Consider the following 17,235-nt stretch of genomic DNA (forward strand, 5'->3'; position numbering starts at 1 on the left):
TTGGAATGTCTGCAAAGTCCTCAGCCTGGTGGGACATCTTCATCTCATAGGGCCTGCAGAAAAGTCCTGCAGGGCTCTGGTCCCCTCAGACAGACAGGTCCACCAGGTCCTGGCTCTGGCCAAGGTCAAATGGACTGCTCTTGGTCCACGGACCTCCAGTAGATTTTGACAGCTAGACTGCAGCATCCTTGGGGGGACATAATGGGAGAGGTGGTTTTGCAGGTATTTTATTTCATTGTGGAATCAACAGCTCTGCTAGTGCTTTTGATCCCTGTCTCAATTCCTGCCTCCCTTAGGTCCCAGGATGCAAACAGCACAATTCAACCAAACTGCAAAGTGTCCTTGCTAGTTTTAGTCAAAAAGGGACTCTCCAATGTCCCCGAACCACTTAAGAATGGCCTCACCTGCTACGATGTAAAAAAGCACAGGAAGTCAAACAAAGGCCCCTTCCGCACGGGCCGATAAACATGGGTGTAGGATGCTAAAAACCCCATTTTGGAAGGGGACTTTGCACAGATCCCACCCCTCAAACAAGTCTGCCCTGTGTTATCTCGGATTCCAGAAATGTAGCAATCCCCACTACCACACGTTCTCCTTTGCGGGTCAGCGCTCGCCGAGAGCTGATTGGTTGCTAGACATTTGCGTCATGCTCCACAGTGGGAATTTTATACAAAGATTGAGTTTAGCCAGAAAAAAGCAAAATATCAAGGGTTTCAGCAGGAGAACTGCCCTTTAACCCGAAGGCGGCGAACTTTCAACGAGGAGTTCATCGCATTTCTGGTGCTCGTTCTCCCCCTTATCCTGCGTCCCGGCAGAACCTGCTTGAAAGTAGAACTTTTCTTCTTAGCACGTTTTCAATCCAGTTTCGAGGAGAGGAACGGGGGGGGGGGGGGGCCAATCTTTGTTTAAAATTCCCACCGTGGAGCGTGATGCAAATGTCTAGCAACCAATCAGCACTCGGCAGGCACTGAGCGATGTGCGTGCAGCCTCTTCTGGGTTTCGATTTTGTTGTTGGTCTTGGTGAGCACATGCGCGAGGAGATGTTAGCATAGGAGAATGAAAAACCGCTTAAACGATTAACCGTTCACCCTTCCAAACAAGCAAAACCCTGCTTAAGCGCCTAAATGCTTAAACGTTCATCCTTGCAAATGAGCGAAAACCTCAGGTTGCAAGTAGCAGGGAAAAATTTCCTGTCCCCAAAAGGTCCCATCCCAACATGGCACACCAGCCAATCAGGAGAGACCCGCAAAGGAGATTGTGTGGTAATGGGGATTGCTACATTTCTGGAATCTGAGATAGGCCTACATGTCTTTGCTGAATACATGCTGTGGGGGGGGGGTTGAAACCCTGATGAAAAGGTGCGGTTTCTTTACAAACTTGGTTTGATCTAGACATAATTTCCCGTGGGGAATCGACCTACGCCTCTGCCCCCAGCCCTGGTTTTTGGGAAATTGCTAAACAAGCAATCCTTTTCAAAAAATTTGGGTTGTAGCCACTCACAAGTGATTGGCCAGGAAGGCGGCACTTTATTTACCTCCCTTTTCCTTTAATTTTTGTGTGTGGCTTGTACCTGCAGAGCTACGCAGATGCACCTGGCCATACTGTAGGACACTGGCATGGCTGTGGGGGTTAATTTGTGCATGCCTGCATAGCTACGCATGTGTGGAAAGTAATTTAAAAAAATAAGACACGTCTCCATGCGAAGTTGCGACAAGAACCCAGATGGTTTCCATGGGCTCCAATCGCTGCCTGCACAGATGCATGTGAACGTGAAAACAGGGAAATGGGTTGCTTCATCCCAACTACCACCCGTTATACATTTGCTGTGGAAAAGGTGTCAAAATTATCCTGCCCTTTGTTCAGACTACCTTGATGCAAAAGGAAGAGGTCTATCTTACCTCCACCAATTTTCTTTCCCACACGTCTAGCTTTGAGGGATCGCTCTCTGAAAATGCTGCGCAGGGGACAAAGGTGTGGTTATTCTCAGGTATTCCCAAGGTCCTCAGAGCAGGGACTTTTTTCTTTTCTACAATATGCTGTAAAGGGTCACATGGATTGATAAGATTCTGTATCAATGTAAGTACATGGCAAGTACCCTCCTGGATCAAGCCAGTGGTCCATGTAGTCCAGACATGCCTGCTGTGGAGAAAGTGAGAGACAGAGAGGCATTTTCCTCTCTCTCTTCCTTAATAGCAAAACTCAGGGGCACCCAATTCAGGACAGAGAAAAGGACACTCTTCTCCACTCAGCAAGTCATTAAATTGTGGAATTCTCTGCTGATGGACGTAAGAACATAAGTACAGACTGCTGGAATAGATCAGCAGCCCATCTGACCCAGCATCCCATTTCACACAGTGACCAACCGGCTGCCCTGGGCCAAGAAGCACGGTGAAGAGCCCAAGGCGCTCCCCTACTTCTGCCTCCCAGCACAGTAATTTAGAGGCCCCCCTCATTTACCATGACTGACAGCCCCAGATGGACCTCTCCCTCATGACTCAGTCTCACATTTTAACGCAATCATTGCTCACAGCCATCACTTAACATCACTACCTGTAAATTCCATAGATGTAACACTCTTTGGGAAAACAGGAATTTTTGTTTGCCTTTCCTGACCCTTTCCCAAAAAATTTCATTGGGGGTCCTACATTTTAGTATTCTGGGAGCTGAGAAATCCTGAGACTGGAGCTCCTTCTGCCCACTTTCTCCACCTTATGCATAATTTTACAAGCCTCTGTCATGTCTCCCTTTTCTCCCCTGTGAAGTCCCAGATTCCCCAACCTTTCCTCACAGGGAGGGTGCTTCAGCCCTCTCATCATTTTGGCATGCTGACTTCACATTCTAGCGCCATGACCACCAGCAGCATGGATGGCTTCACAAGGAGGGCTCAGACAGATCCATGTAGGACCAGAGGTGGATACGAGCCATGGTGACTAAAGGGAACCCTTACAAAAACTGAGTGCAGCGTGCACTACCTCAAACAATACAACAGACCTTAAATTCTACTAATTTTTCTTTGAAATATTCAAAATATTAGCCCACTTGATATAATGAGGAAGAAATCCAGAGAATTTTAACAAATGTGCAGTCGGCAGATGATTCCATGGGCATACAATCAGATAATATGCTTAAACGGAGAATTCGTGTACATCGACATGTCACATGTTTAATAGACTATGTGAAACAAAATTGGATACCACGAGGATTATGAGTTCAAAAGGGACCAACTCTATTTGCCAATTTGGAAAACTTTAAAATCAAGTGGGCTAATATTTTGAATAAATGTTCACTCGATTTGATGGTGCTGATCGTTGAAACTGCTACAGAAGAAGAAAAATTAACAAATGATATTAACAAATGAAACGGATTTAAAAACGAAAATGGGACGGGACCTATATGATGAAAAAATGAACACGTTAGAGAGAGATTTGTTGTATTTCAAAGAAAAATTAGTAGAATTTAAGAGCAAAAAGTTTGCCAGAGATCAAAAAGACTATGGTTCCAATCATATATACCGATGGCAATTTGAAAAGGACACTTCAAGTAGACGGTGTAGGAGAGTCCGATGGTTTGATGGCTACAGTTCATCAGATTATGAAGCCACGGACCGAGAAGAAGTACAATCCTCATCAGGAGAAGAGTAGAGGCAAAATAGAAGAGATCCCTTTAATTCTAGGGAGACAGGACCCGGTCGGAGAAGCACACGAGAGTGTCGCCCGCTGGCTTTTTTTCGTTTGGCATGGCGAGGTCGGAAGAAAACTTAATAGTTAACTTATCAATGAGATGTCTGACCCCTGAGGAGACGAAAGTTCTTAAATTGGGGTTAGGGTACGTGTTTACACTGAAATATGACGCATACCAAACTAGAGTGGATCTGTTTAAATTAATTAGAACTCTTAAATTACAAGTGTTTTTTGCTGACCAACCAGTGCAGACATCAATATCGGCTCCGGGTCAAATTTCACTGAAATCAGCCTTCATCCCCCCGTTTTTGACCCAGCATTAGCCACGTTTGAGAGGTTAATAGTAAAAGACATACAAAAAATTGAGTCCCAGCAACAACGATCCAATAAACAGTGGGTTAATTTTTCTAAAAAGATCACCAGGTCCTGAAAGAATTACAAACAGACCCTAGCCGATAAAGGCGGGGCCGTAGTTTTACAAAACAGGAGTGACTATATCCAAGAGGCGTATCGCCAGGTAAATGACAATAATTTTTATCGTAAATTAACAGGGGATCCTACAGAACGTATTATGAAGCTGATACAAATTTCAGTTCAGGAAGCAGAAATCGCAGAGTGGATCTCAGGTTGAGTTGCCACGTTCCTTCTTAATAAATACCCAAGGGTCCCGATATTTTATACTCTGCCCCAGGATGGCCAATTGTGTCAGCCATTGGTTCAACTTTGGAGCCATTGGCCCAATATGTAGATACTTTTTTGCAACCTATGGTGAGACAAATGCACACTTATCTGAGAGATTCGGCAGATTTGATTTAAAAATTGGAAGGACTGGAGTGCCCAGAGGGGATGGTTTTGGTTACTCTAGATGTAGCATCACTGTATACAGTTATACCCCATGATGACACACGGGCAATATTGTATGAGAGACTAAGGCATAGAGGAGACAAATTGCCACCCACACATTTTCTTATTAATTTGGTGGAATTAATTCTAGATAACAGTTATTTCAGGTTCATGGAGGAATATTTTCTACAAACTACTGGACTCAGTCAGGGCAGTAGTTTTGCCCCTTCTGCTGCCAACTTGTATATGGAACAATTTGAATTGACCTATATTTTAAATGTAGAAAATAATCCATTCTATGACAATTTACTTGTGTATAAATGTATATTGATGACTTACTATTTATGTTTAAGGCACCTTTTGAATTTGGTGTATTTCTTGAATGGATTAATGGCCTTCAAAATAACCTGTCATTTAGTGGTCAGTCGGATCTGGTTGAGATAAACTATTTAGACATCACAGTATATGTAATGGCGAACCGAAAAATAGCTTTTAAGCAATTTCGAAAAATAACTGATTGTAATAAGGCGCTACATTATAGGTCCTTTCATCCAAAACATTTACGCCGGAATTTACCGAACACGCCGTTGGTAAGAGGGAAACGAAATTGTACAGAATGCAGCGAGTTCAGATGGGAGGCACAGAAGATTGTTTCCAACTATTATAATAGGGCAATGAAATTGTAGGCAACACAGCACGGCACTCCGAGATGTTACATGGGGCTACAATTCCCATCAGCCTGGGGGGGGGGGTGGGGGGGGGGGGGGGTGGGGGGGGGGGGGGGTGGGGGGGGGGGGGGGTGGGGGGGGGGGGGGGTGGGGGGGGGGGGGGGTGGGGGGGGGGGGGGGTGGGGGGGGGGGGGGGTGGGGGGGGGGGGGGGTGGGGGGGGGGGGGGGTGGGGGGGGGGGGGGGTGGGGGGGGGGGGGGGTGGGGGGGGGGGGGGGTGGGGGGGGGGGGGGGTGGGGGGGGGGGGGGGTGGGGGGGGGGGGGGGTGGGGGGGGGGGGGGGTGGGGGGGGGGGGGGGTGGGGGGGGGGGGGGGTGGGGGGGGGGGGGGGTGGGGGGGGGGGGGGGTGGGGGGGGGGGGGGGTGGGGGGGGGGGGGGGTGGGGGGGGGGGGGGGTGGGGGGGGGGGGGGGTGGGGGGGGGGGGGGGTGGGGGGGGGGGGGGGTGGGGGGGGGGGGGGGTGGGGGGGGGGGGGGGTGGGGGGGGGGGGGGGTGGGGGGGGGGGGGGGTGGGGGGGGGGGGGGGTGGGGGGGGGGGGGGGTGGGGGGGGGGGGGGGTGGGGGGGGGGGGGGGTGGGGGGGGGGGGGGGTGGGGGGGGGGGGGGGTGGGGGGGGGGGGGGGTGGGGGGGGGGGGGGGTGGGGGGGGGGGGGGGTGGGGGGGGGGGGGGGTGGGGGGGGGGGGGGGTGGGGGGGGGGGGGGGTGGGGGGGGGGGGGGGTGGGGGGGGGGGGGGGTGGGGGGGGGGGGGGGTGGGGGGGGGGGGGGGTGGGGGGGGGGGGGGGTGGGGGGGGGGGGGGGTGGGGGGGGGGGGGGGTGGGGGGGGGGGGGGGTGGGGGGGGGGGGGGGTGGGGGGGGGGGGGGGTGGGGGGGGGGGGGGGTGGGGGGGGGGGGGGGTGGGGGGGGGGGGGGGTGGGGGGGGGGGGGGGTGGGGGGGGGGGGGGGTGGGGGGGGGGGGGGGTGGGGGGGGGGGGGGGTGGGGGGGGGGGGGGGTGGGGGGGGGGGGGGGTGGGGGGGGGGGGGGGTGGGGGGGGGGGGGGGTGGGGGGGGGGGGGGGTGGGGGGGGGGGGGGGTGGGGGGGGGGGGGGGTGGGGGGGGGGGGGGGTGGGGGGGGGGGGGGGTGGGGGGGGGGGGGGGTGGGGGGGGGGGGGGGTGGGGGGGGGGGGGGGTGGGGGGGGGGGGGGGTGGGGGGGGGGGGGGGTGGGGGGGGGGGGGGGTGGGGGGGGGGGGGGGTGGGGGGGGGGGGGGGTGGGGGGGGGGGGGGGTGGGGGGGGGGGGGGGTGGGGGGGGGGGGGGGTGGGGGGGGGGGGGGGTGGGGGGGGGGGGGGGTGGGGGGGGGGGGGGGTGGGGGGGGGGGGGGGTGGGGGGGGGGGGGGGTGGGGGGGGGGGGGGGTGGGGGGGGGGGGGGGTGGGGGGGGGGGGGGGTGGGGGGGGGGGGGGGTGGGGGGGGGGGGGGGTGGGGGGGGGGGGGGGTGGGGGGGGGGGGGGGTGGGGGGGGGGGGGGGTGGGGGGGGGGGGGGGTGGGGGGGGGGGGGGGTGGGGGGGGGGGGGGGTGGGGGGGGGGGGGGGTGGGGGGGGGGGGGGGTGGGGGGGGGGGGGGGTGGGGGGGGGGGGGGGTGGGGGGGGGGGGGGGTGGGGGGGGGGGGGGGTGGGGGGGGGGGGGGGTGGGGGGGGGGGGGGGTGGGGGGGGGGGGGGGTGGGGGGGGGGGGGGGTGGGGGGGGGGGGGGGTGGGGGGGGGGGGGGGTGGGGGGGGGGGGGGGTGGGGGGGGGGGGGGGTGGGGGGGGGGGGGGGTGGGGGGGGGGGGGGGTGGGGGGGGGGGGGGGTGGGGGGGGGGGGGGGTGGGGGGGGGGGGGGGTGGGGGGGGGGGGGGGTGGGGGGGGGGGGGGGTGGGGGGGGGGGGGGGTGGGGGGGGGGGGGGGTGGGGGGGGGGGGGGGTGGGGGGGGGGGGGGGTGGGGGGGGGGGGGGGTGGGGGGGGGGGGGGGTGGGGGGGGGGGGGGGTGGGGGGGGGGGGGGGTGGGGGGGGGGGGGGGTGGGGGGGGGGGGGGGTGGGGGGGGGGGGGGGTGGGGGGGGGGGGGGGTGGGGGGGGGGGGGGGTGGGGGGGGGGGGGGGTGGGGGGGGGGGGGGGTGGGGGGGGGGGGGGGTGGGGGGGGGGGGGGGTGGGGGGGGGGGGGGGTGGGGGGGGGGGGGGGTGGGGGGGGGGGGGGGTGGGGGGGGGGGGGGGTGGGGGGGGGGGGGGGTGGGGGGGGGGGGGGGTGGGGGGGGGGGGGGGTGGGGGGGGGGGGGGGTGGGGGGGGGGGGGGGTGGGGGGGGGGGGGGGTGGGGGGGGGGGGGGGTGGGGGGGGGGGGGGGTGGGGGGGGGGGGGGGTGGGGGGGGGGGGGGGTGGGGGGGGGGGGGGGTGGGGGGGGGGGGGGGTGGGGGGGGGGGGGGGTGGGGGGGGGGGGGGGTGGGGGGGGGGGGGGGTGGGGGGGGGGGGGGGTGGGGGGGGGGGGGGGTGGGGGGGGGGGGGGGTGGGGGGGGGGGGGGGTGGGGGGGGGGGGGGGTGGGGGGGGGGGGGGGTGGGGGGGGGGGGGGGTGGGGGGGGGGGGGGGTGGGGGGGGGGGGGGGTGGGGGGGGGGGGGGGTGGGGGGGGGGGGGGGTGGGGGGGGGGGGGGGTGGGGGGGGGGGGGGGTGGGGGGGGGGGGGGGTGGGGGGGGGGGGGGGTGGGGGGGGGGGGGGGTGGGGGGGGGGGGGGGTGGGGGGGGGGGGGGGTGGGGGGGGGGGGGGGTGGGGGGGGGGGGGGGTGGGGGGGGGGGGGGGTGGGGGGGGGGGGGGGTGGGGGGGGGGGGGGGTGGGGGGGGGGGGGGGTGGGGGGGGGGGGGGGTGGGGGGGGGGGGGGGTGGGGGGGGGGGGGGGTGGGGGGGGGGGGGGGTGGGGGGGGGGGGGGGTGGGGGGGGGGGGGGGTGGGGGGGGGGGGGGGTGGGGGGGGGGGGGGGTGGGGGGGGGGGGGGGTGGGGGGGGGGGGGGGTGGGGGGGGGGGGGGGTGGGGGGGGGGGGGGGTGGGGGGGGGGGGGGGTGGGGGGGGGGGGGGGTGGGGGGGGGGGGGGGTGGGGGGGGGGGGGGGTGGGGGGGGGGGGGGGTGGGGGGGGGGGGGGGTGGGGGGGGGGGGGGGTGGGGGGGGGGGGGGGTGGGGGGGGGGGGGGGTGGGGGGGGGGGGGGGTGGGGGGGGGGGGGGGTGGGGGGGGGGGGGGGTGGGGGGGGGGGGGGGTGGGGGGGGGGGGGGGTGGGGGGGGGGGGGGGTGGGGGGGGGGGGGGGTGGGGGGGGGGGGGGGTGGGGGGGGGGGGGGGTGGGGGGGGGGGGGGGTGGGGGGGGGGGGGGGTGGGGGGGGGGGGGGGTGGGGGGGGGGGGGGGTGGGGGGGGGGGGGGGTGGGGGGGGGGGGGGGTGGGGGGGGGGGGGGGTGGGGGGGGGGGGGGGTGGGGGGGGGGGGGGGTGGGGGGGGGGGGGGGTGGGGGGGGGGGGGGGTGGGGGGGGGGGGGGGTGGGGGGGGGGGGGGGTGGGGGGGGGGGGGGGTGGGGGGGGGGGGGGGTGGGGGGGGGGGGGGGTGGGGGGGGGGGGGGGTGGGGGGGGGGGGGGGTGGGGGGGGGGGGGGGTGGGGGGGGGGGGGGGTGGGGGGGGGGGGGGGTGGGGGGGGGGGGGGGTGGGGGGGGGGGGGGGTGGGGGGGGGGGGGGGTGGGGGGGGGGGGGGGTGGGGGGGGGGGGGGGTGGGGGGGGGGGGGGGTGGGGGGGGGGGGGGGTGGGGGGGGGGGGGGGTGGGGGGGGGGGGGGGTGGGGGGGGGGGGGGGTGGGGGGGGGGGGGGGTGGGGGGGGGGGGGGGTGGGGGGGGGGGGGGGTGGGGGGGGGGGGGGGTGGGGGGGGGGGGGGGTGGGGGGGGGGGGGGGTGGGGGGGGGGGGGGGTGGGGGGGGGGGGGGGTGGGGGGGGGGGGGGGTGGGGGGGGGGGGGGGTGGGGGGGGGGGGGGGTGGGGGGGGGGGGGGGTGGGGGGGGGGGGGGGTGGGGGGGGGGGGGGGTGGGGGGGGGGGGGGGTGGGGGGGGGGGGGGGTGGGGGGGGGGGGGGGTGGGGGGGGGGGGGGGTGGGGGGGGGGGGGGGTGGGGGGGGGGGGGGGTGGGGGGGGGGGGGGGTGGGGGGGGGGGGGGGTGGGGGGGGGGGGGGGTGGGGGGGGGGGGGGGTGGGGGGGGGGGGGGGTGGGGGGGGGGGGGGGTGGGGGGGGGGGGGGGTGGGGGGGGGGGGGGGTGGGGGGGGGGGGGGGTGGGGGGGGGGGGGGGTGGGGGGGGGGGGGGGTGGGGGGGGGGGGGGGTGGGGGGGGGGGGGGGTGGGGGGGGGGGGGGGTGGGGGGGGGGGGGGGTGGGGGGGGGGGGGGGTGGGGGGGGGGGGGGGTGGGGGGGGGGGGGGGTGGGGGGGGGGGGGGGTGGGGGGGGGGGGGGGTGGGGGGGGGGGGGGGTGGGGGGGGGGGGGGGTGGGGGGGGGGGGGGGTGGGGGGGGGGGGGGGTGGGGGGGGGGGGGGGTGGGGGGGGGGGGGGGTGGGGGGGGGGGGGGGTGGGGGGGGGGGGGGGTGGGGGGGGGGGGGGGTGGGGGGGGGGGGGGGTGGGGGGGGGGGGGGGTGGGGGGGGGGGGGGGTGGGGGGGGGGGGGGGTGGGGGGGGGGGGGGGTGGGGGGGGGGGGGGGTGGGGGGGGGGGGGGGTGGGGGGGGGGGGGGGTGGGGGGGGGGGGGGGTGGGGGGGGGGGGGGGTGGGGGGGGGGGGGGGTGGGGGGGGGGGGGGGTGGGGGGGGGGGGGGGTGGGGGGGGGGGGGGGTGGGGGGGGGGGGGGGTGGGGGGGGGGGGGGGTGGGGGGGGGGGGGGGTGGGGGGGGGGGGGGGTGGGGGGGGGGGGGGGTGGGGGGGGGGGGGGGTGGGGGGGGGGGGGGGTGGGGGGGGGGGGGGGTGGGGGGGGGGGGGGGTGGGGGGGGGGGGGGGTGGGGGGGGGGGGGGGTGGGGGGGGGGGACCTTCCAGCATGGCCAATTGACCATGCTGGAAGGGGCTGATGGGAATTGTAGTCCATAACATCTGGAGTGCCAAAGGTTTGCCACCACGGATCTAGACAGTCTGTTTCTCCCAAGTGCACCTGTAGTTGACCCGCCACCACATTTCCAGGATCTTGCCCAAAAAGGGGATATTGGCCACTGGGCTATAATTCGACATTGCCTCTGGGTCCAAGAACGGCCTCTTCAGTAGGGGGCGGACCACAGCCGCTTTCAAGGCTGAGTGCACCTCTCCCCCTCAGAGAGGCATTAGCCACCTCTTGGACTCCTCTGTCCACCCCCTCCCTCCCTCCCTTGGCTAGCTTTAATTATTCACAATGGACCAGGATCCAGGGTGCAGGCGGTGGGCCGGATTCCCACAAGCAACTTGTCCACATCCTCAGGTGTCAATAATTGAAACTAGATGGAAAAACCATCTAGATGGTGCTCTGGACACCTCCATAGGAGCACTCTTAATGCAGGAGTGCATCTCTCTGCGGATGAGAGCAATTTCATCCTGGAAGTGCCTGGCAAACTCTTCTCAGCTGGGTCCCAGGGAAGGTGACGTTGTGACTTTCCCGATGGGGAGAAGCAGCCCACTGACACCTGGAACAGCGTAGCCGGACGGCCATTCACAGATACAATGTCTGCAGAGAAAACAGTCTTCTCTGCTGCTGCCGCTGCCGCTGCCACCTGGCAGGTCTGATAATGAGCTCTTACCCACGTCCAGTCGGATTCGCACAGAGTTTTCCTCCACCTGTGCTCTACCTGTCACCCTTCCTTCTTCATTGCCATCAGTTCCCCAGTATACCATGGGGGCCTTGGGCTGAGTGAGGGTGCCTTGAAGTGATCGTGCCCACAGCCCTTTGTATCTCACCATTGCACAGCGAGACTAAGGGCACAGCAAGAGCACTAGAGATGTAAGGAAATCCACTGGATTCCATCTTGCTCTGAGGGTGGACCATTACAACGGGTCCTTCACACCTGCAGTGAAGGGGCAGCCCAAAACGCACCAGATAATTACCCATCCGTGACAACAGTTGTACAACACATTCCCCCACTAATGGATCACTCCTTGCCAACTTGGTGACAAAAACCAGGTCAAGGGTACATCTTGCTGCATGCATGGAGCCTAAGATGTACTGACCTGTGATTGTCATGGCAGCCATGAGTTCCTGAGACGATGAACATGAGCCACCCTCAAAGTAGTGACTGAAGTCCCCCAAGACAATACTGACCACTACTGCAGTCTTTCATGTAGCTGGCTAAAAAGATCTTTTGGTTTGGGAGTGTGGGTAGGGGATGTCCAAGTCCCTGTAAAGGAGGTCACGCACCTTGGTTAGCCAGTTTGCCCAGTACACAGAGGATGCTGCGATATGGGAGCAGCCTGCCTTGGAACCCCTCCAGGAGCTTGGCCAGCACTTCCGCAGGGAAGTGGTTCCAGAGGGCCACCAGGATATCCCCCGCTGCGTCCTGGTACAGGTCCTGAAGATCCTGCACAGCAGAAGGGACCGAGATTTCACGTAAGAAAAGCACCAGAGACAACAAGGTTAAGCCTCAACGACACACTCGTATTTCTGTCCACAGGAATGATCATGGGAGCCGAGGAGAAGCCCCCAAACCCTCCCCCTGTCCAGAGCAGGAAGTGGCACGCAGCCGTGGCGGGGCAGCATGCTTTTCCCCCAGGTGACTTCCTTTTGTCTGGATGCTGCTGCTGCTGCTGCTAACTCAGGACTGCCACGTAGGGCAGCGCTGGAGGGTTGGCCCTCTGACATGGCGGCAGTGAGCTCTGGGCTGGTGTTGAAGATGACCTCCCCTCAGCAGCTCGACCTGGGAAGTTGTAACGTTTGTGCAGAGGCTCCCTTTTCGTGCCATATTTGGGGCTCTTCTTGGCTGCTGTGGCTCCCGTGGCTTCCCAGGAAAACCCCAGCAAGAGCAACAGCCAGGATTGCCAGACTTCTGGCGGAGTCTGCAGTTCTCCTGGAACTCCTACTGATCGGTTGCCCTTGGAGAAACGGCAGCGTCAGAGTCTCTCTGGATCACATCACTCCAGAGGTCCCTCAGGGACCGGGGCCTTTTCAGGCTTTGCCCCCAGAGATCTAGGAATGCCCAAACCTGGAACTGGCCACCTGAGGCCTCTGAGATCCTGGACAGCCACTGCCAGCCAGAGGAGACCAAAGGGTTCATTCAGCATAGAGCAGCTTTACATGCTCAAGCTCAATGTTTTCACCCCCCTCCCTCCCCAGGTTGGTATGTCTCACACAGAACAGGAGAGTAACCCTTCCTGCGACCTCTACTTTCATCATCAGAGGGGCATGTCTTATGATTAAGGAGACAAGATTGTGTTTATTGCTCATTTCATTTCCCCACTGTTCAGTTGTGGCTGAGGCATTGTTCCTCCACTATGTTTCTCCTTCCAATAATCAATGACTGCTAATACAAGTAAAAGCCCCTTTTTTCTTTTATGAAAATGGTGTCGTGGTGGTCTGCCTGCCCTCACATAAAAGCCTAACTTTGCCCACAGTGACCAAGATACAAACAGAAAAGAAAAAAATGCCTTTAGATCTAACTGTCCACATGTAGCAAGATTCCCAAGATTCCTCTTTGATGGTTTGACACTCCACCTGAATAGCTGCCAAAATTTCCTACTTTGCTTTGTGAATGCTGGTTTCACATTCTGTGAATGCTGAAGGTGGAACCTCAGACAGAATTTGACACAGGTAGTCTCATCAAAAGAGCCAGTTCCCCCCTCCCCTTCCCAATTCCTTTTGAACTCCAAGAGGCAGAGCTGAAATAATGAAGCCACCGTTGAGCAAATTATGGCAGTCCAAAAGACAGGAGAGCGGGATTTGTGCACGTAGACAACAGAGGGCTTCCAACGTCCACATAACCAAACTGCTCTGGAGTTTTCCTTTCCTTTTGGTTTGTGTGTGTAAAAACAAACGTGATGCTTGGGAAGTTCTCACTCTGAGGAGAGGGGCAGCCATTCCAGTCTGGCAGCCGGTCAAGTGCACAGGTGATAGTGCTACATTTTTAGTCAGTCTTAGATGCCAGAAGTACCACTGAGAGCAACAAGAATTTAAGGTTATGAATTTGTGAGAGTCACAGTTCCTTTCCTCAGGCATAGATGACCCTCCAGAAATTCTAGTCTGTCTGTTATGGATAGGCTTCAGGTCGATTCTCCTGGAGGATTCTGGCATATATGGCTTCAAAGTGTTGCTTAATTGACTGGCTGAGGGCTCTTGGCTGTTCAGGAACTGTTCACTGTCTGGTGCCTTAATACAACAGTGTGGCCTAGACTCAGATGACACGGCTCTCTTTTCTGCGACTGACTGACCATTTGAAAATATTTCTACATGAACAATTCTTGAACTGAAATGAGCCGCTGGATGCACCCTAATCCAGTCATATAAGGAGAGATATGCACTGAGAAAAGTAGAATATACATAAATGAACTAAAATGCTGCATTTCTGCAACCCTGGCCCTTTCCCCACTTTCCTTAAGCCCCACGCTACTCTCCAGCTGCCCTCCCCACTTCAGGGGCGGCGAGAACGCAGCCGCCTCGACGCTGCCTCTCTCCTGCCCCCTCGATGCGCGGAATTCCTGGCGCCGTTTGAAATGGCGCCTTTTGGGTTGTGGGGAAGCCAGGGCGCGTGCCAGGAATTGCGCACGCCGGGAATTGCCCGCAGCAACCCTCGGGCAAAGGTGAGTGGGGAAAGGGCCCCTGACCACCAACCTTGAGAACTGAACTAGATCAGTGGTTCCCAACTCTGTACCCCTTGGGGTACACACCATAAGGTTTGGGGGTATGTGAAAGAACACACATAATGGTTTTACTAATATGGGAGTACAATTTTAGAGAGATGGGTTGCCAAGGGGTACATGAGTGAAAAAAGGTTGGGATGATTGACTCACCCTACTAAACTCACAGCAAGATGCCAGCCACAGATGCAGGCGAAACATCAGGAGAAAATAGTACTAGAACACGGCCATACAACCCGGAAAACCCACAACATCCTAGTGATTCCGGCCGCGAAAGCCTTCGACAATACAGTACTCCAATTAATTGGAAAACCTGATTATCTGCATCCCTTGGAAGTGCTTAGGGACATGATTTTTTTCTTGTGTTCCTAAAGTACTGAGACGTTGGTATGTATGAGCAGAAATACACAAGGGCAGGCACAGTCATTCTGACGCCTGGCTAGCATGCACCCCCCCCCCCATGTAGATAGGTGGGCAAGGTCTCTTTTGTCATTCTGGCTCTTACAGTTGTCCTCAGCATATCCTCAGAGGCCAGCTTAATGATGACGTTTGCCAGTCTGCAATCTATGCTGCGGGCTGAACGGATCACAGCCTGGAGGACCTCATTAATTCGCAGTCTGTGTTTTGGGGAGATCTGCAAAAAAGAAGACAGAAAAGAAAATGGACACTTGTGCAGGACGTGCAAGTAAACGGGCGGATGAGCTTCAGTAAAACCACCAAGTCCCAGTTTTAGGTTCTGTTGCGGATGTGAGAGGGTTACCTGGGGGAGGGGGTGTCGTCTAATGTGGTTCTCCCCTCCCTGGAACCCCTGTAGCTTCCCCTCCTGTCCCCTTCAGCCGTGCATCAGGCAGGGCCAGTGTCTGGCTAATGCCGCTCTGGTCTGGGCATTTGAACAAGGGAGGGCCCTTTCACCTGCCAAACAGCAGCCCAGCGGTGAGGGAGTTGCCAGGTGAATAGTCTCGCATGAGGTGTGAGGGCCCAGGCAGATTACAACAGCTTGGAACAAGGTGGGAGTCATTATTAGACAGGTAGAGAACGAAGGGCTGCCGGGACCAGGCTGGGGCGGAGCCTGCGGAAGACACAGTCCTTGCGGGGTTCCGTGCCAGAGAAGACCCCACGGGCACCACCCCTCACAAGCATCTGATTTCACCAGAGGATCCAATCTGGAGAGCAGCTGGAATTCCAGGGAAGCTCCAGTCCCCCACCTGAAGGCTGCTATCCTTCCTCACGGGTCCTGCCTGCCCCTGTCCCCCCTGGGCCCTTCCCGCCTTCCTTGGGTGAGGAGGGGCCCTCTCCTGCAGGCAGCAGCCCCCCCACCCACCCCATAGCTCTCAGGAGAAGGACGCCTTCCCTCTTGGGGGCTGTGGGGAGGGGGGACTCATATAACTTCTCTCAATGTCCTGCCTCCTTGGTCATGATTGGCCTTCCCTTTCCCCACATTTTCCCCTCAGTCCAATCACAAAGCTTGGAGGGGGCCTGGATAACATAGGTCCTGAGGGAACACCGACCCCCTCCCAGCCCCTACCGCGCGCCCCCCAGGCCTGCAGGCCGCCTTGGACTGAGGTGTCAGCCCACAAGGGCTCAGGCTCCCGGCTGAGGCAAGGAAACATGCATGTTGTGAGAGCCTTCTCTGCTGTTACGCCTCATGGAGAAAACTCTTCCGCCCGTTGTGTTTAGTGAATGGTGGCCCACCTCCACTCTGAGCAGAACTCTCCAGCTGGCTGACAAGAGAGGCCGTCATCAATGCTCTGAGGAGAAATCCACAAACCCTGACACGAGAGGGTAGCCGGTGGTGTCCTACCCCTATGCCACCCCCCGTCCCAATGGGGAGCCCTTGCAAAAGAGACTCAAAGGCTTCCAGGGGTGCAGGAGGCAATGACAAAGCAGAAGCACACGGACGTACACGCCAGGCGGCGGTGCCAGAAGCGCCAGGGCAGCACTGTTGTGCAAAACAGATGCTTGAGAACTGGGGGTGAAATCCAGGGAATCGAGCAGGACAGAGAGCTCCAAGCCACCCCTGCCGGCGGATGGATGAGGGCTGCCAGGTCCGCCTGGCCACTGGTGGGGGGTTGTGGGGGAGCAGGCTGGGAAACTCCTGCAGATTTGGGGATGGAGCCTGGGGTGATCAGGGCCCTCAGTGCGATTCCACACCACACCCCCCCCCCCGCTCCAAAGCATCTATTTTCTGCAGGACAGCTGATCTCGTTCTCTGAAGGTGAAGTGGAATTCTAGGGGGTCTCTAAGGGGTCCCACCTGAAGAATGGGATCTCTAGGACTGACTGACTGGCAAAGATGTGCTCTCTCTTGCTCCCCCTCCATTCCCCCTTCAAGGAAGCAGCCCCGGGAGACGGGAAGGAGACACTGCAGCTAGTTCATCTGGGGGACCACATCGTTTTATTTATTCACTTCATTTACACCCTGTGAGGGACCCGGAGCGCCTGACATAATTCTCCCGTGCTCCATTCTGTCCTCATGACAGCCCTGCGAGGCAGGAACTTCAGACATGCTGGGACTGGCCCAGTGTCCCCCAGCCAGCGGTCCCATGGCAGAATGGGGGCTTGAACGTGGGTCTCCCAGATCCTACTCTAGCCACTATGCCACACTGCGTCTTCCAAATATCAGTGCAGGCCCCAGAAGACACCAGCATCTGGGGACTCCGCTCATATGCCCAGAGGGGAAGATCAACTTTCTCCATCTTTCCCATTCTCCTCCCCCCACCCCACCCCCCACGATTAAACATCTCCATGTTGTTGTGAGCCTGCTTTTTTGCTTTTGATGAACAGGAATAGTTTAGGGGTTTTCCCCAGCAGCACAATGCCTTTTTAGGGAGACTGATACCGCCATTCATTCAGTGGGGCTTATTCCCAAGAAATCTGTCTCCCTTGTGTTTAAATTGTATCGTACTTCAGTGTCTATCCTGTTGTTCACACAGGTCAGTCTGGGTGTTTCAAGGAGCGCTCCTTGCAGGCTCAGAGAAGATCCCTCCAGAGCTGCCTGAAGCAGCTACTGCTCCCGTGAGCAGGTTGAAAGCCAGGCGTGTGCCATTATTTTTTGGAAGGGAGGAGGAAGTGGCAGCCGGCAAAGACAACTGTCGCCCTTCTTTTCCTAAGGAAAACAGGGAGACCGACCGAGAGCGTGGGAATCTGTGAGACATAGACTGAGAAAGAAAGAAAGAAAGAAAGAAAGAAAGAA

General features: G+C 62.1%; 1 protein-coding gene across 1 annotated transcript in view; it reads right to left on the reverse strand.

Annotated features, from left to right (window-relative positions):
• Positions 1–17,235, reverse strand: part of LOC125439670 (maestro heat-like repeat family member 5) — a 98,260-nt gene that overhangs the window by 61,774 nt on the left and 19,251 nt on the right. The window contains exons 4-6 of the mRNA XM_048508787.1: positions 14,549–14,677; positions 11,615–11,774; positions 1,899–1,954 (exon numbers count right to left, since the gene is read on the reverse strand). Of these exons, the coding sequence (XP_048364744.1) occupies positions 1,899–1,954; positions 11,615–11,774; positions 14,549–14,677 (345 nt within the window). The remainder of the gene's footprint in view (positions 1–1,898; positions 1,955–11,614; positions 11,775–14,548; positions 14,678–17,235) is intronic.

This window comes from Sphaerodactylus townsendi, linkage group LG10, assembly GCF_021028975.2.
Source record: "Sphaerodactylus townsendi isolate TG3544 linkage group LG10, MPM_Stown_v2.3, whole genome shotgun sequence".
NCBI lineage: Eukaryota > Metazoa > Chordata > Lepidosauria > Squamata > Sphaerodactylidae > Sphaerodactylus > Sphaerodactylus townsendi.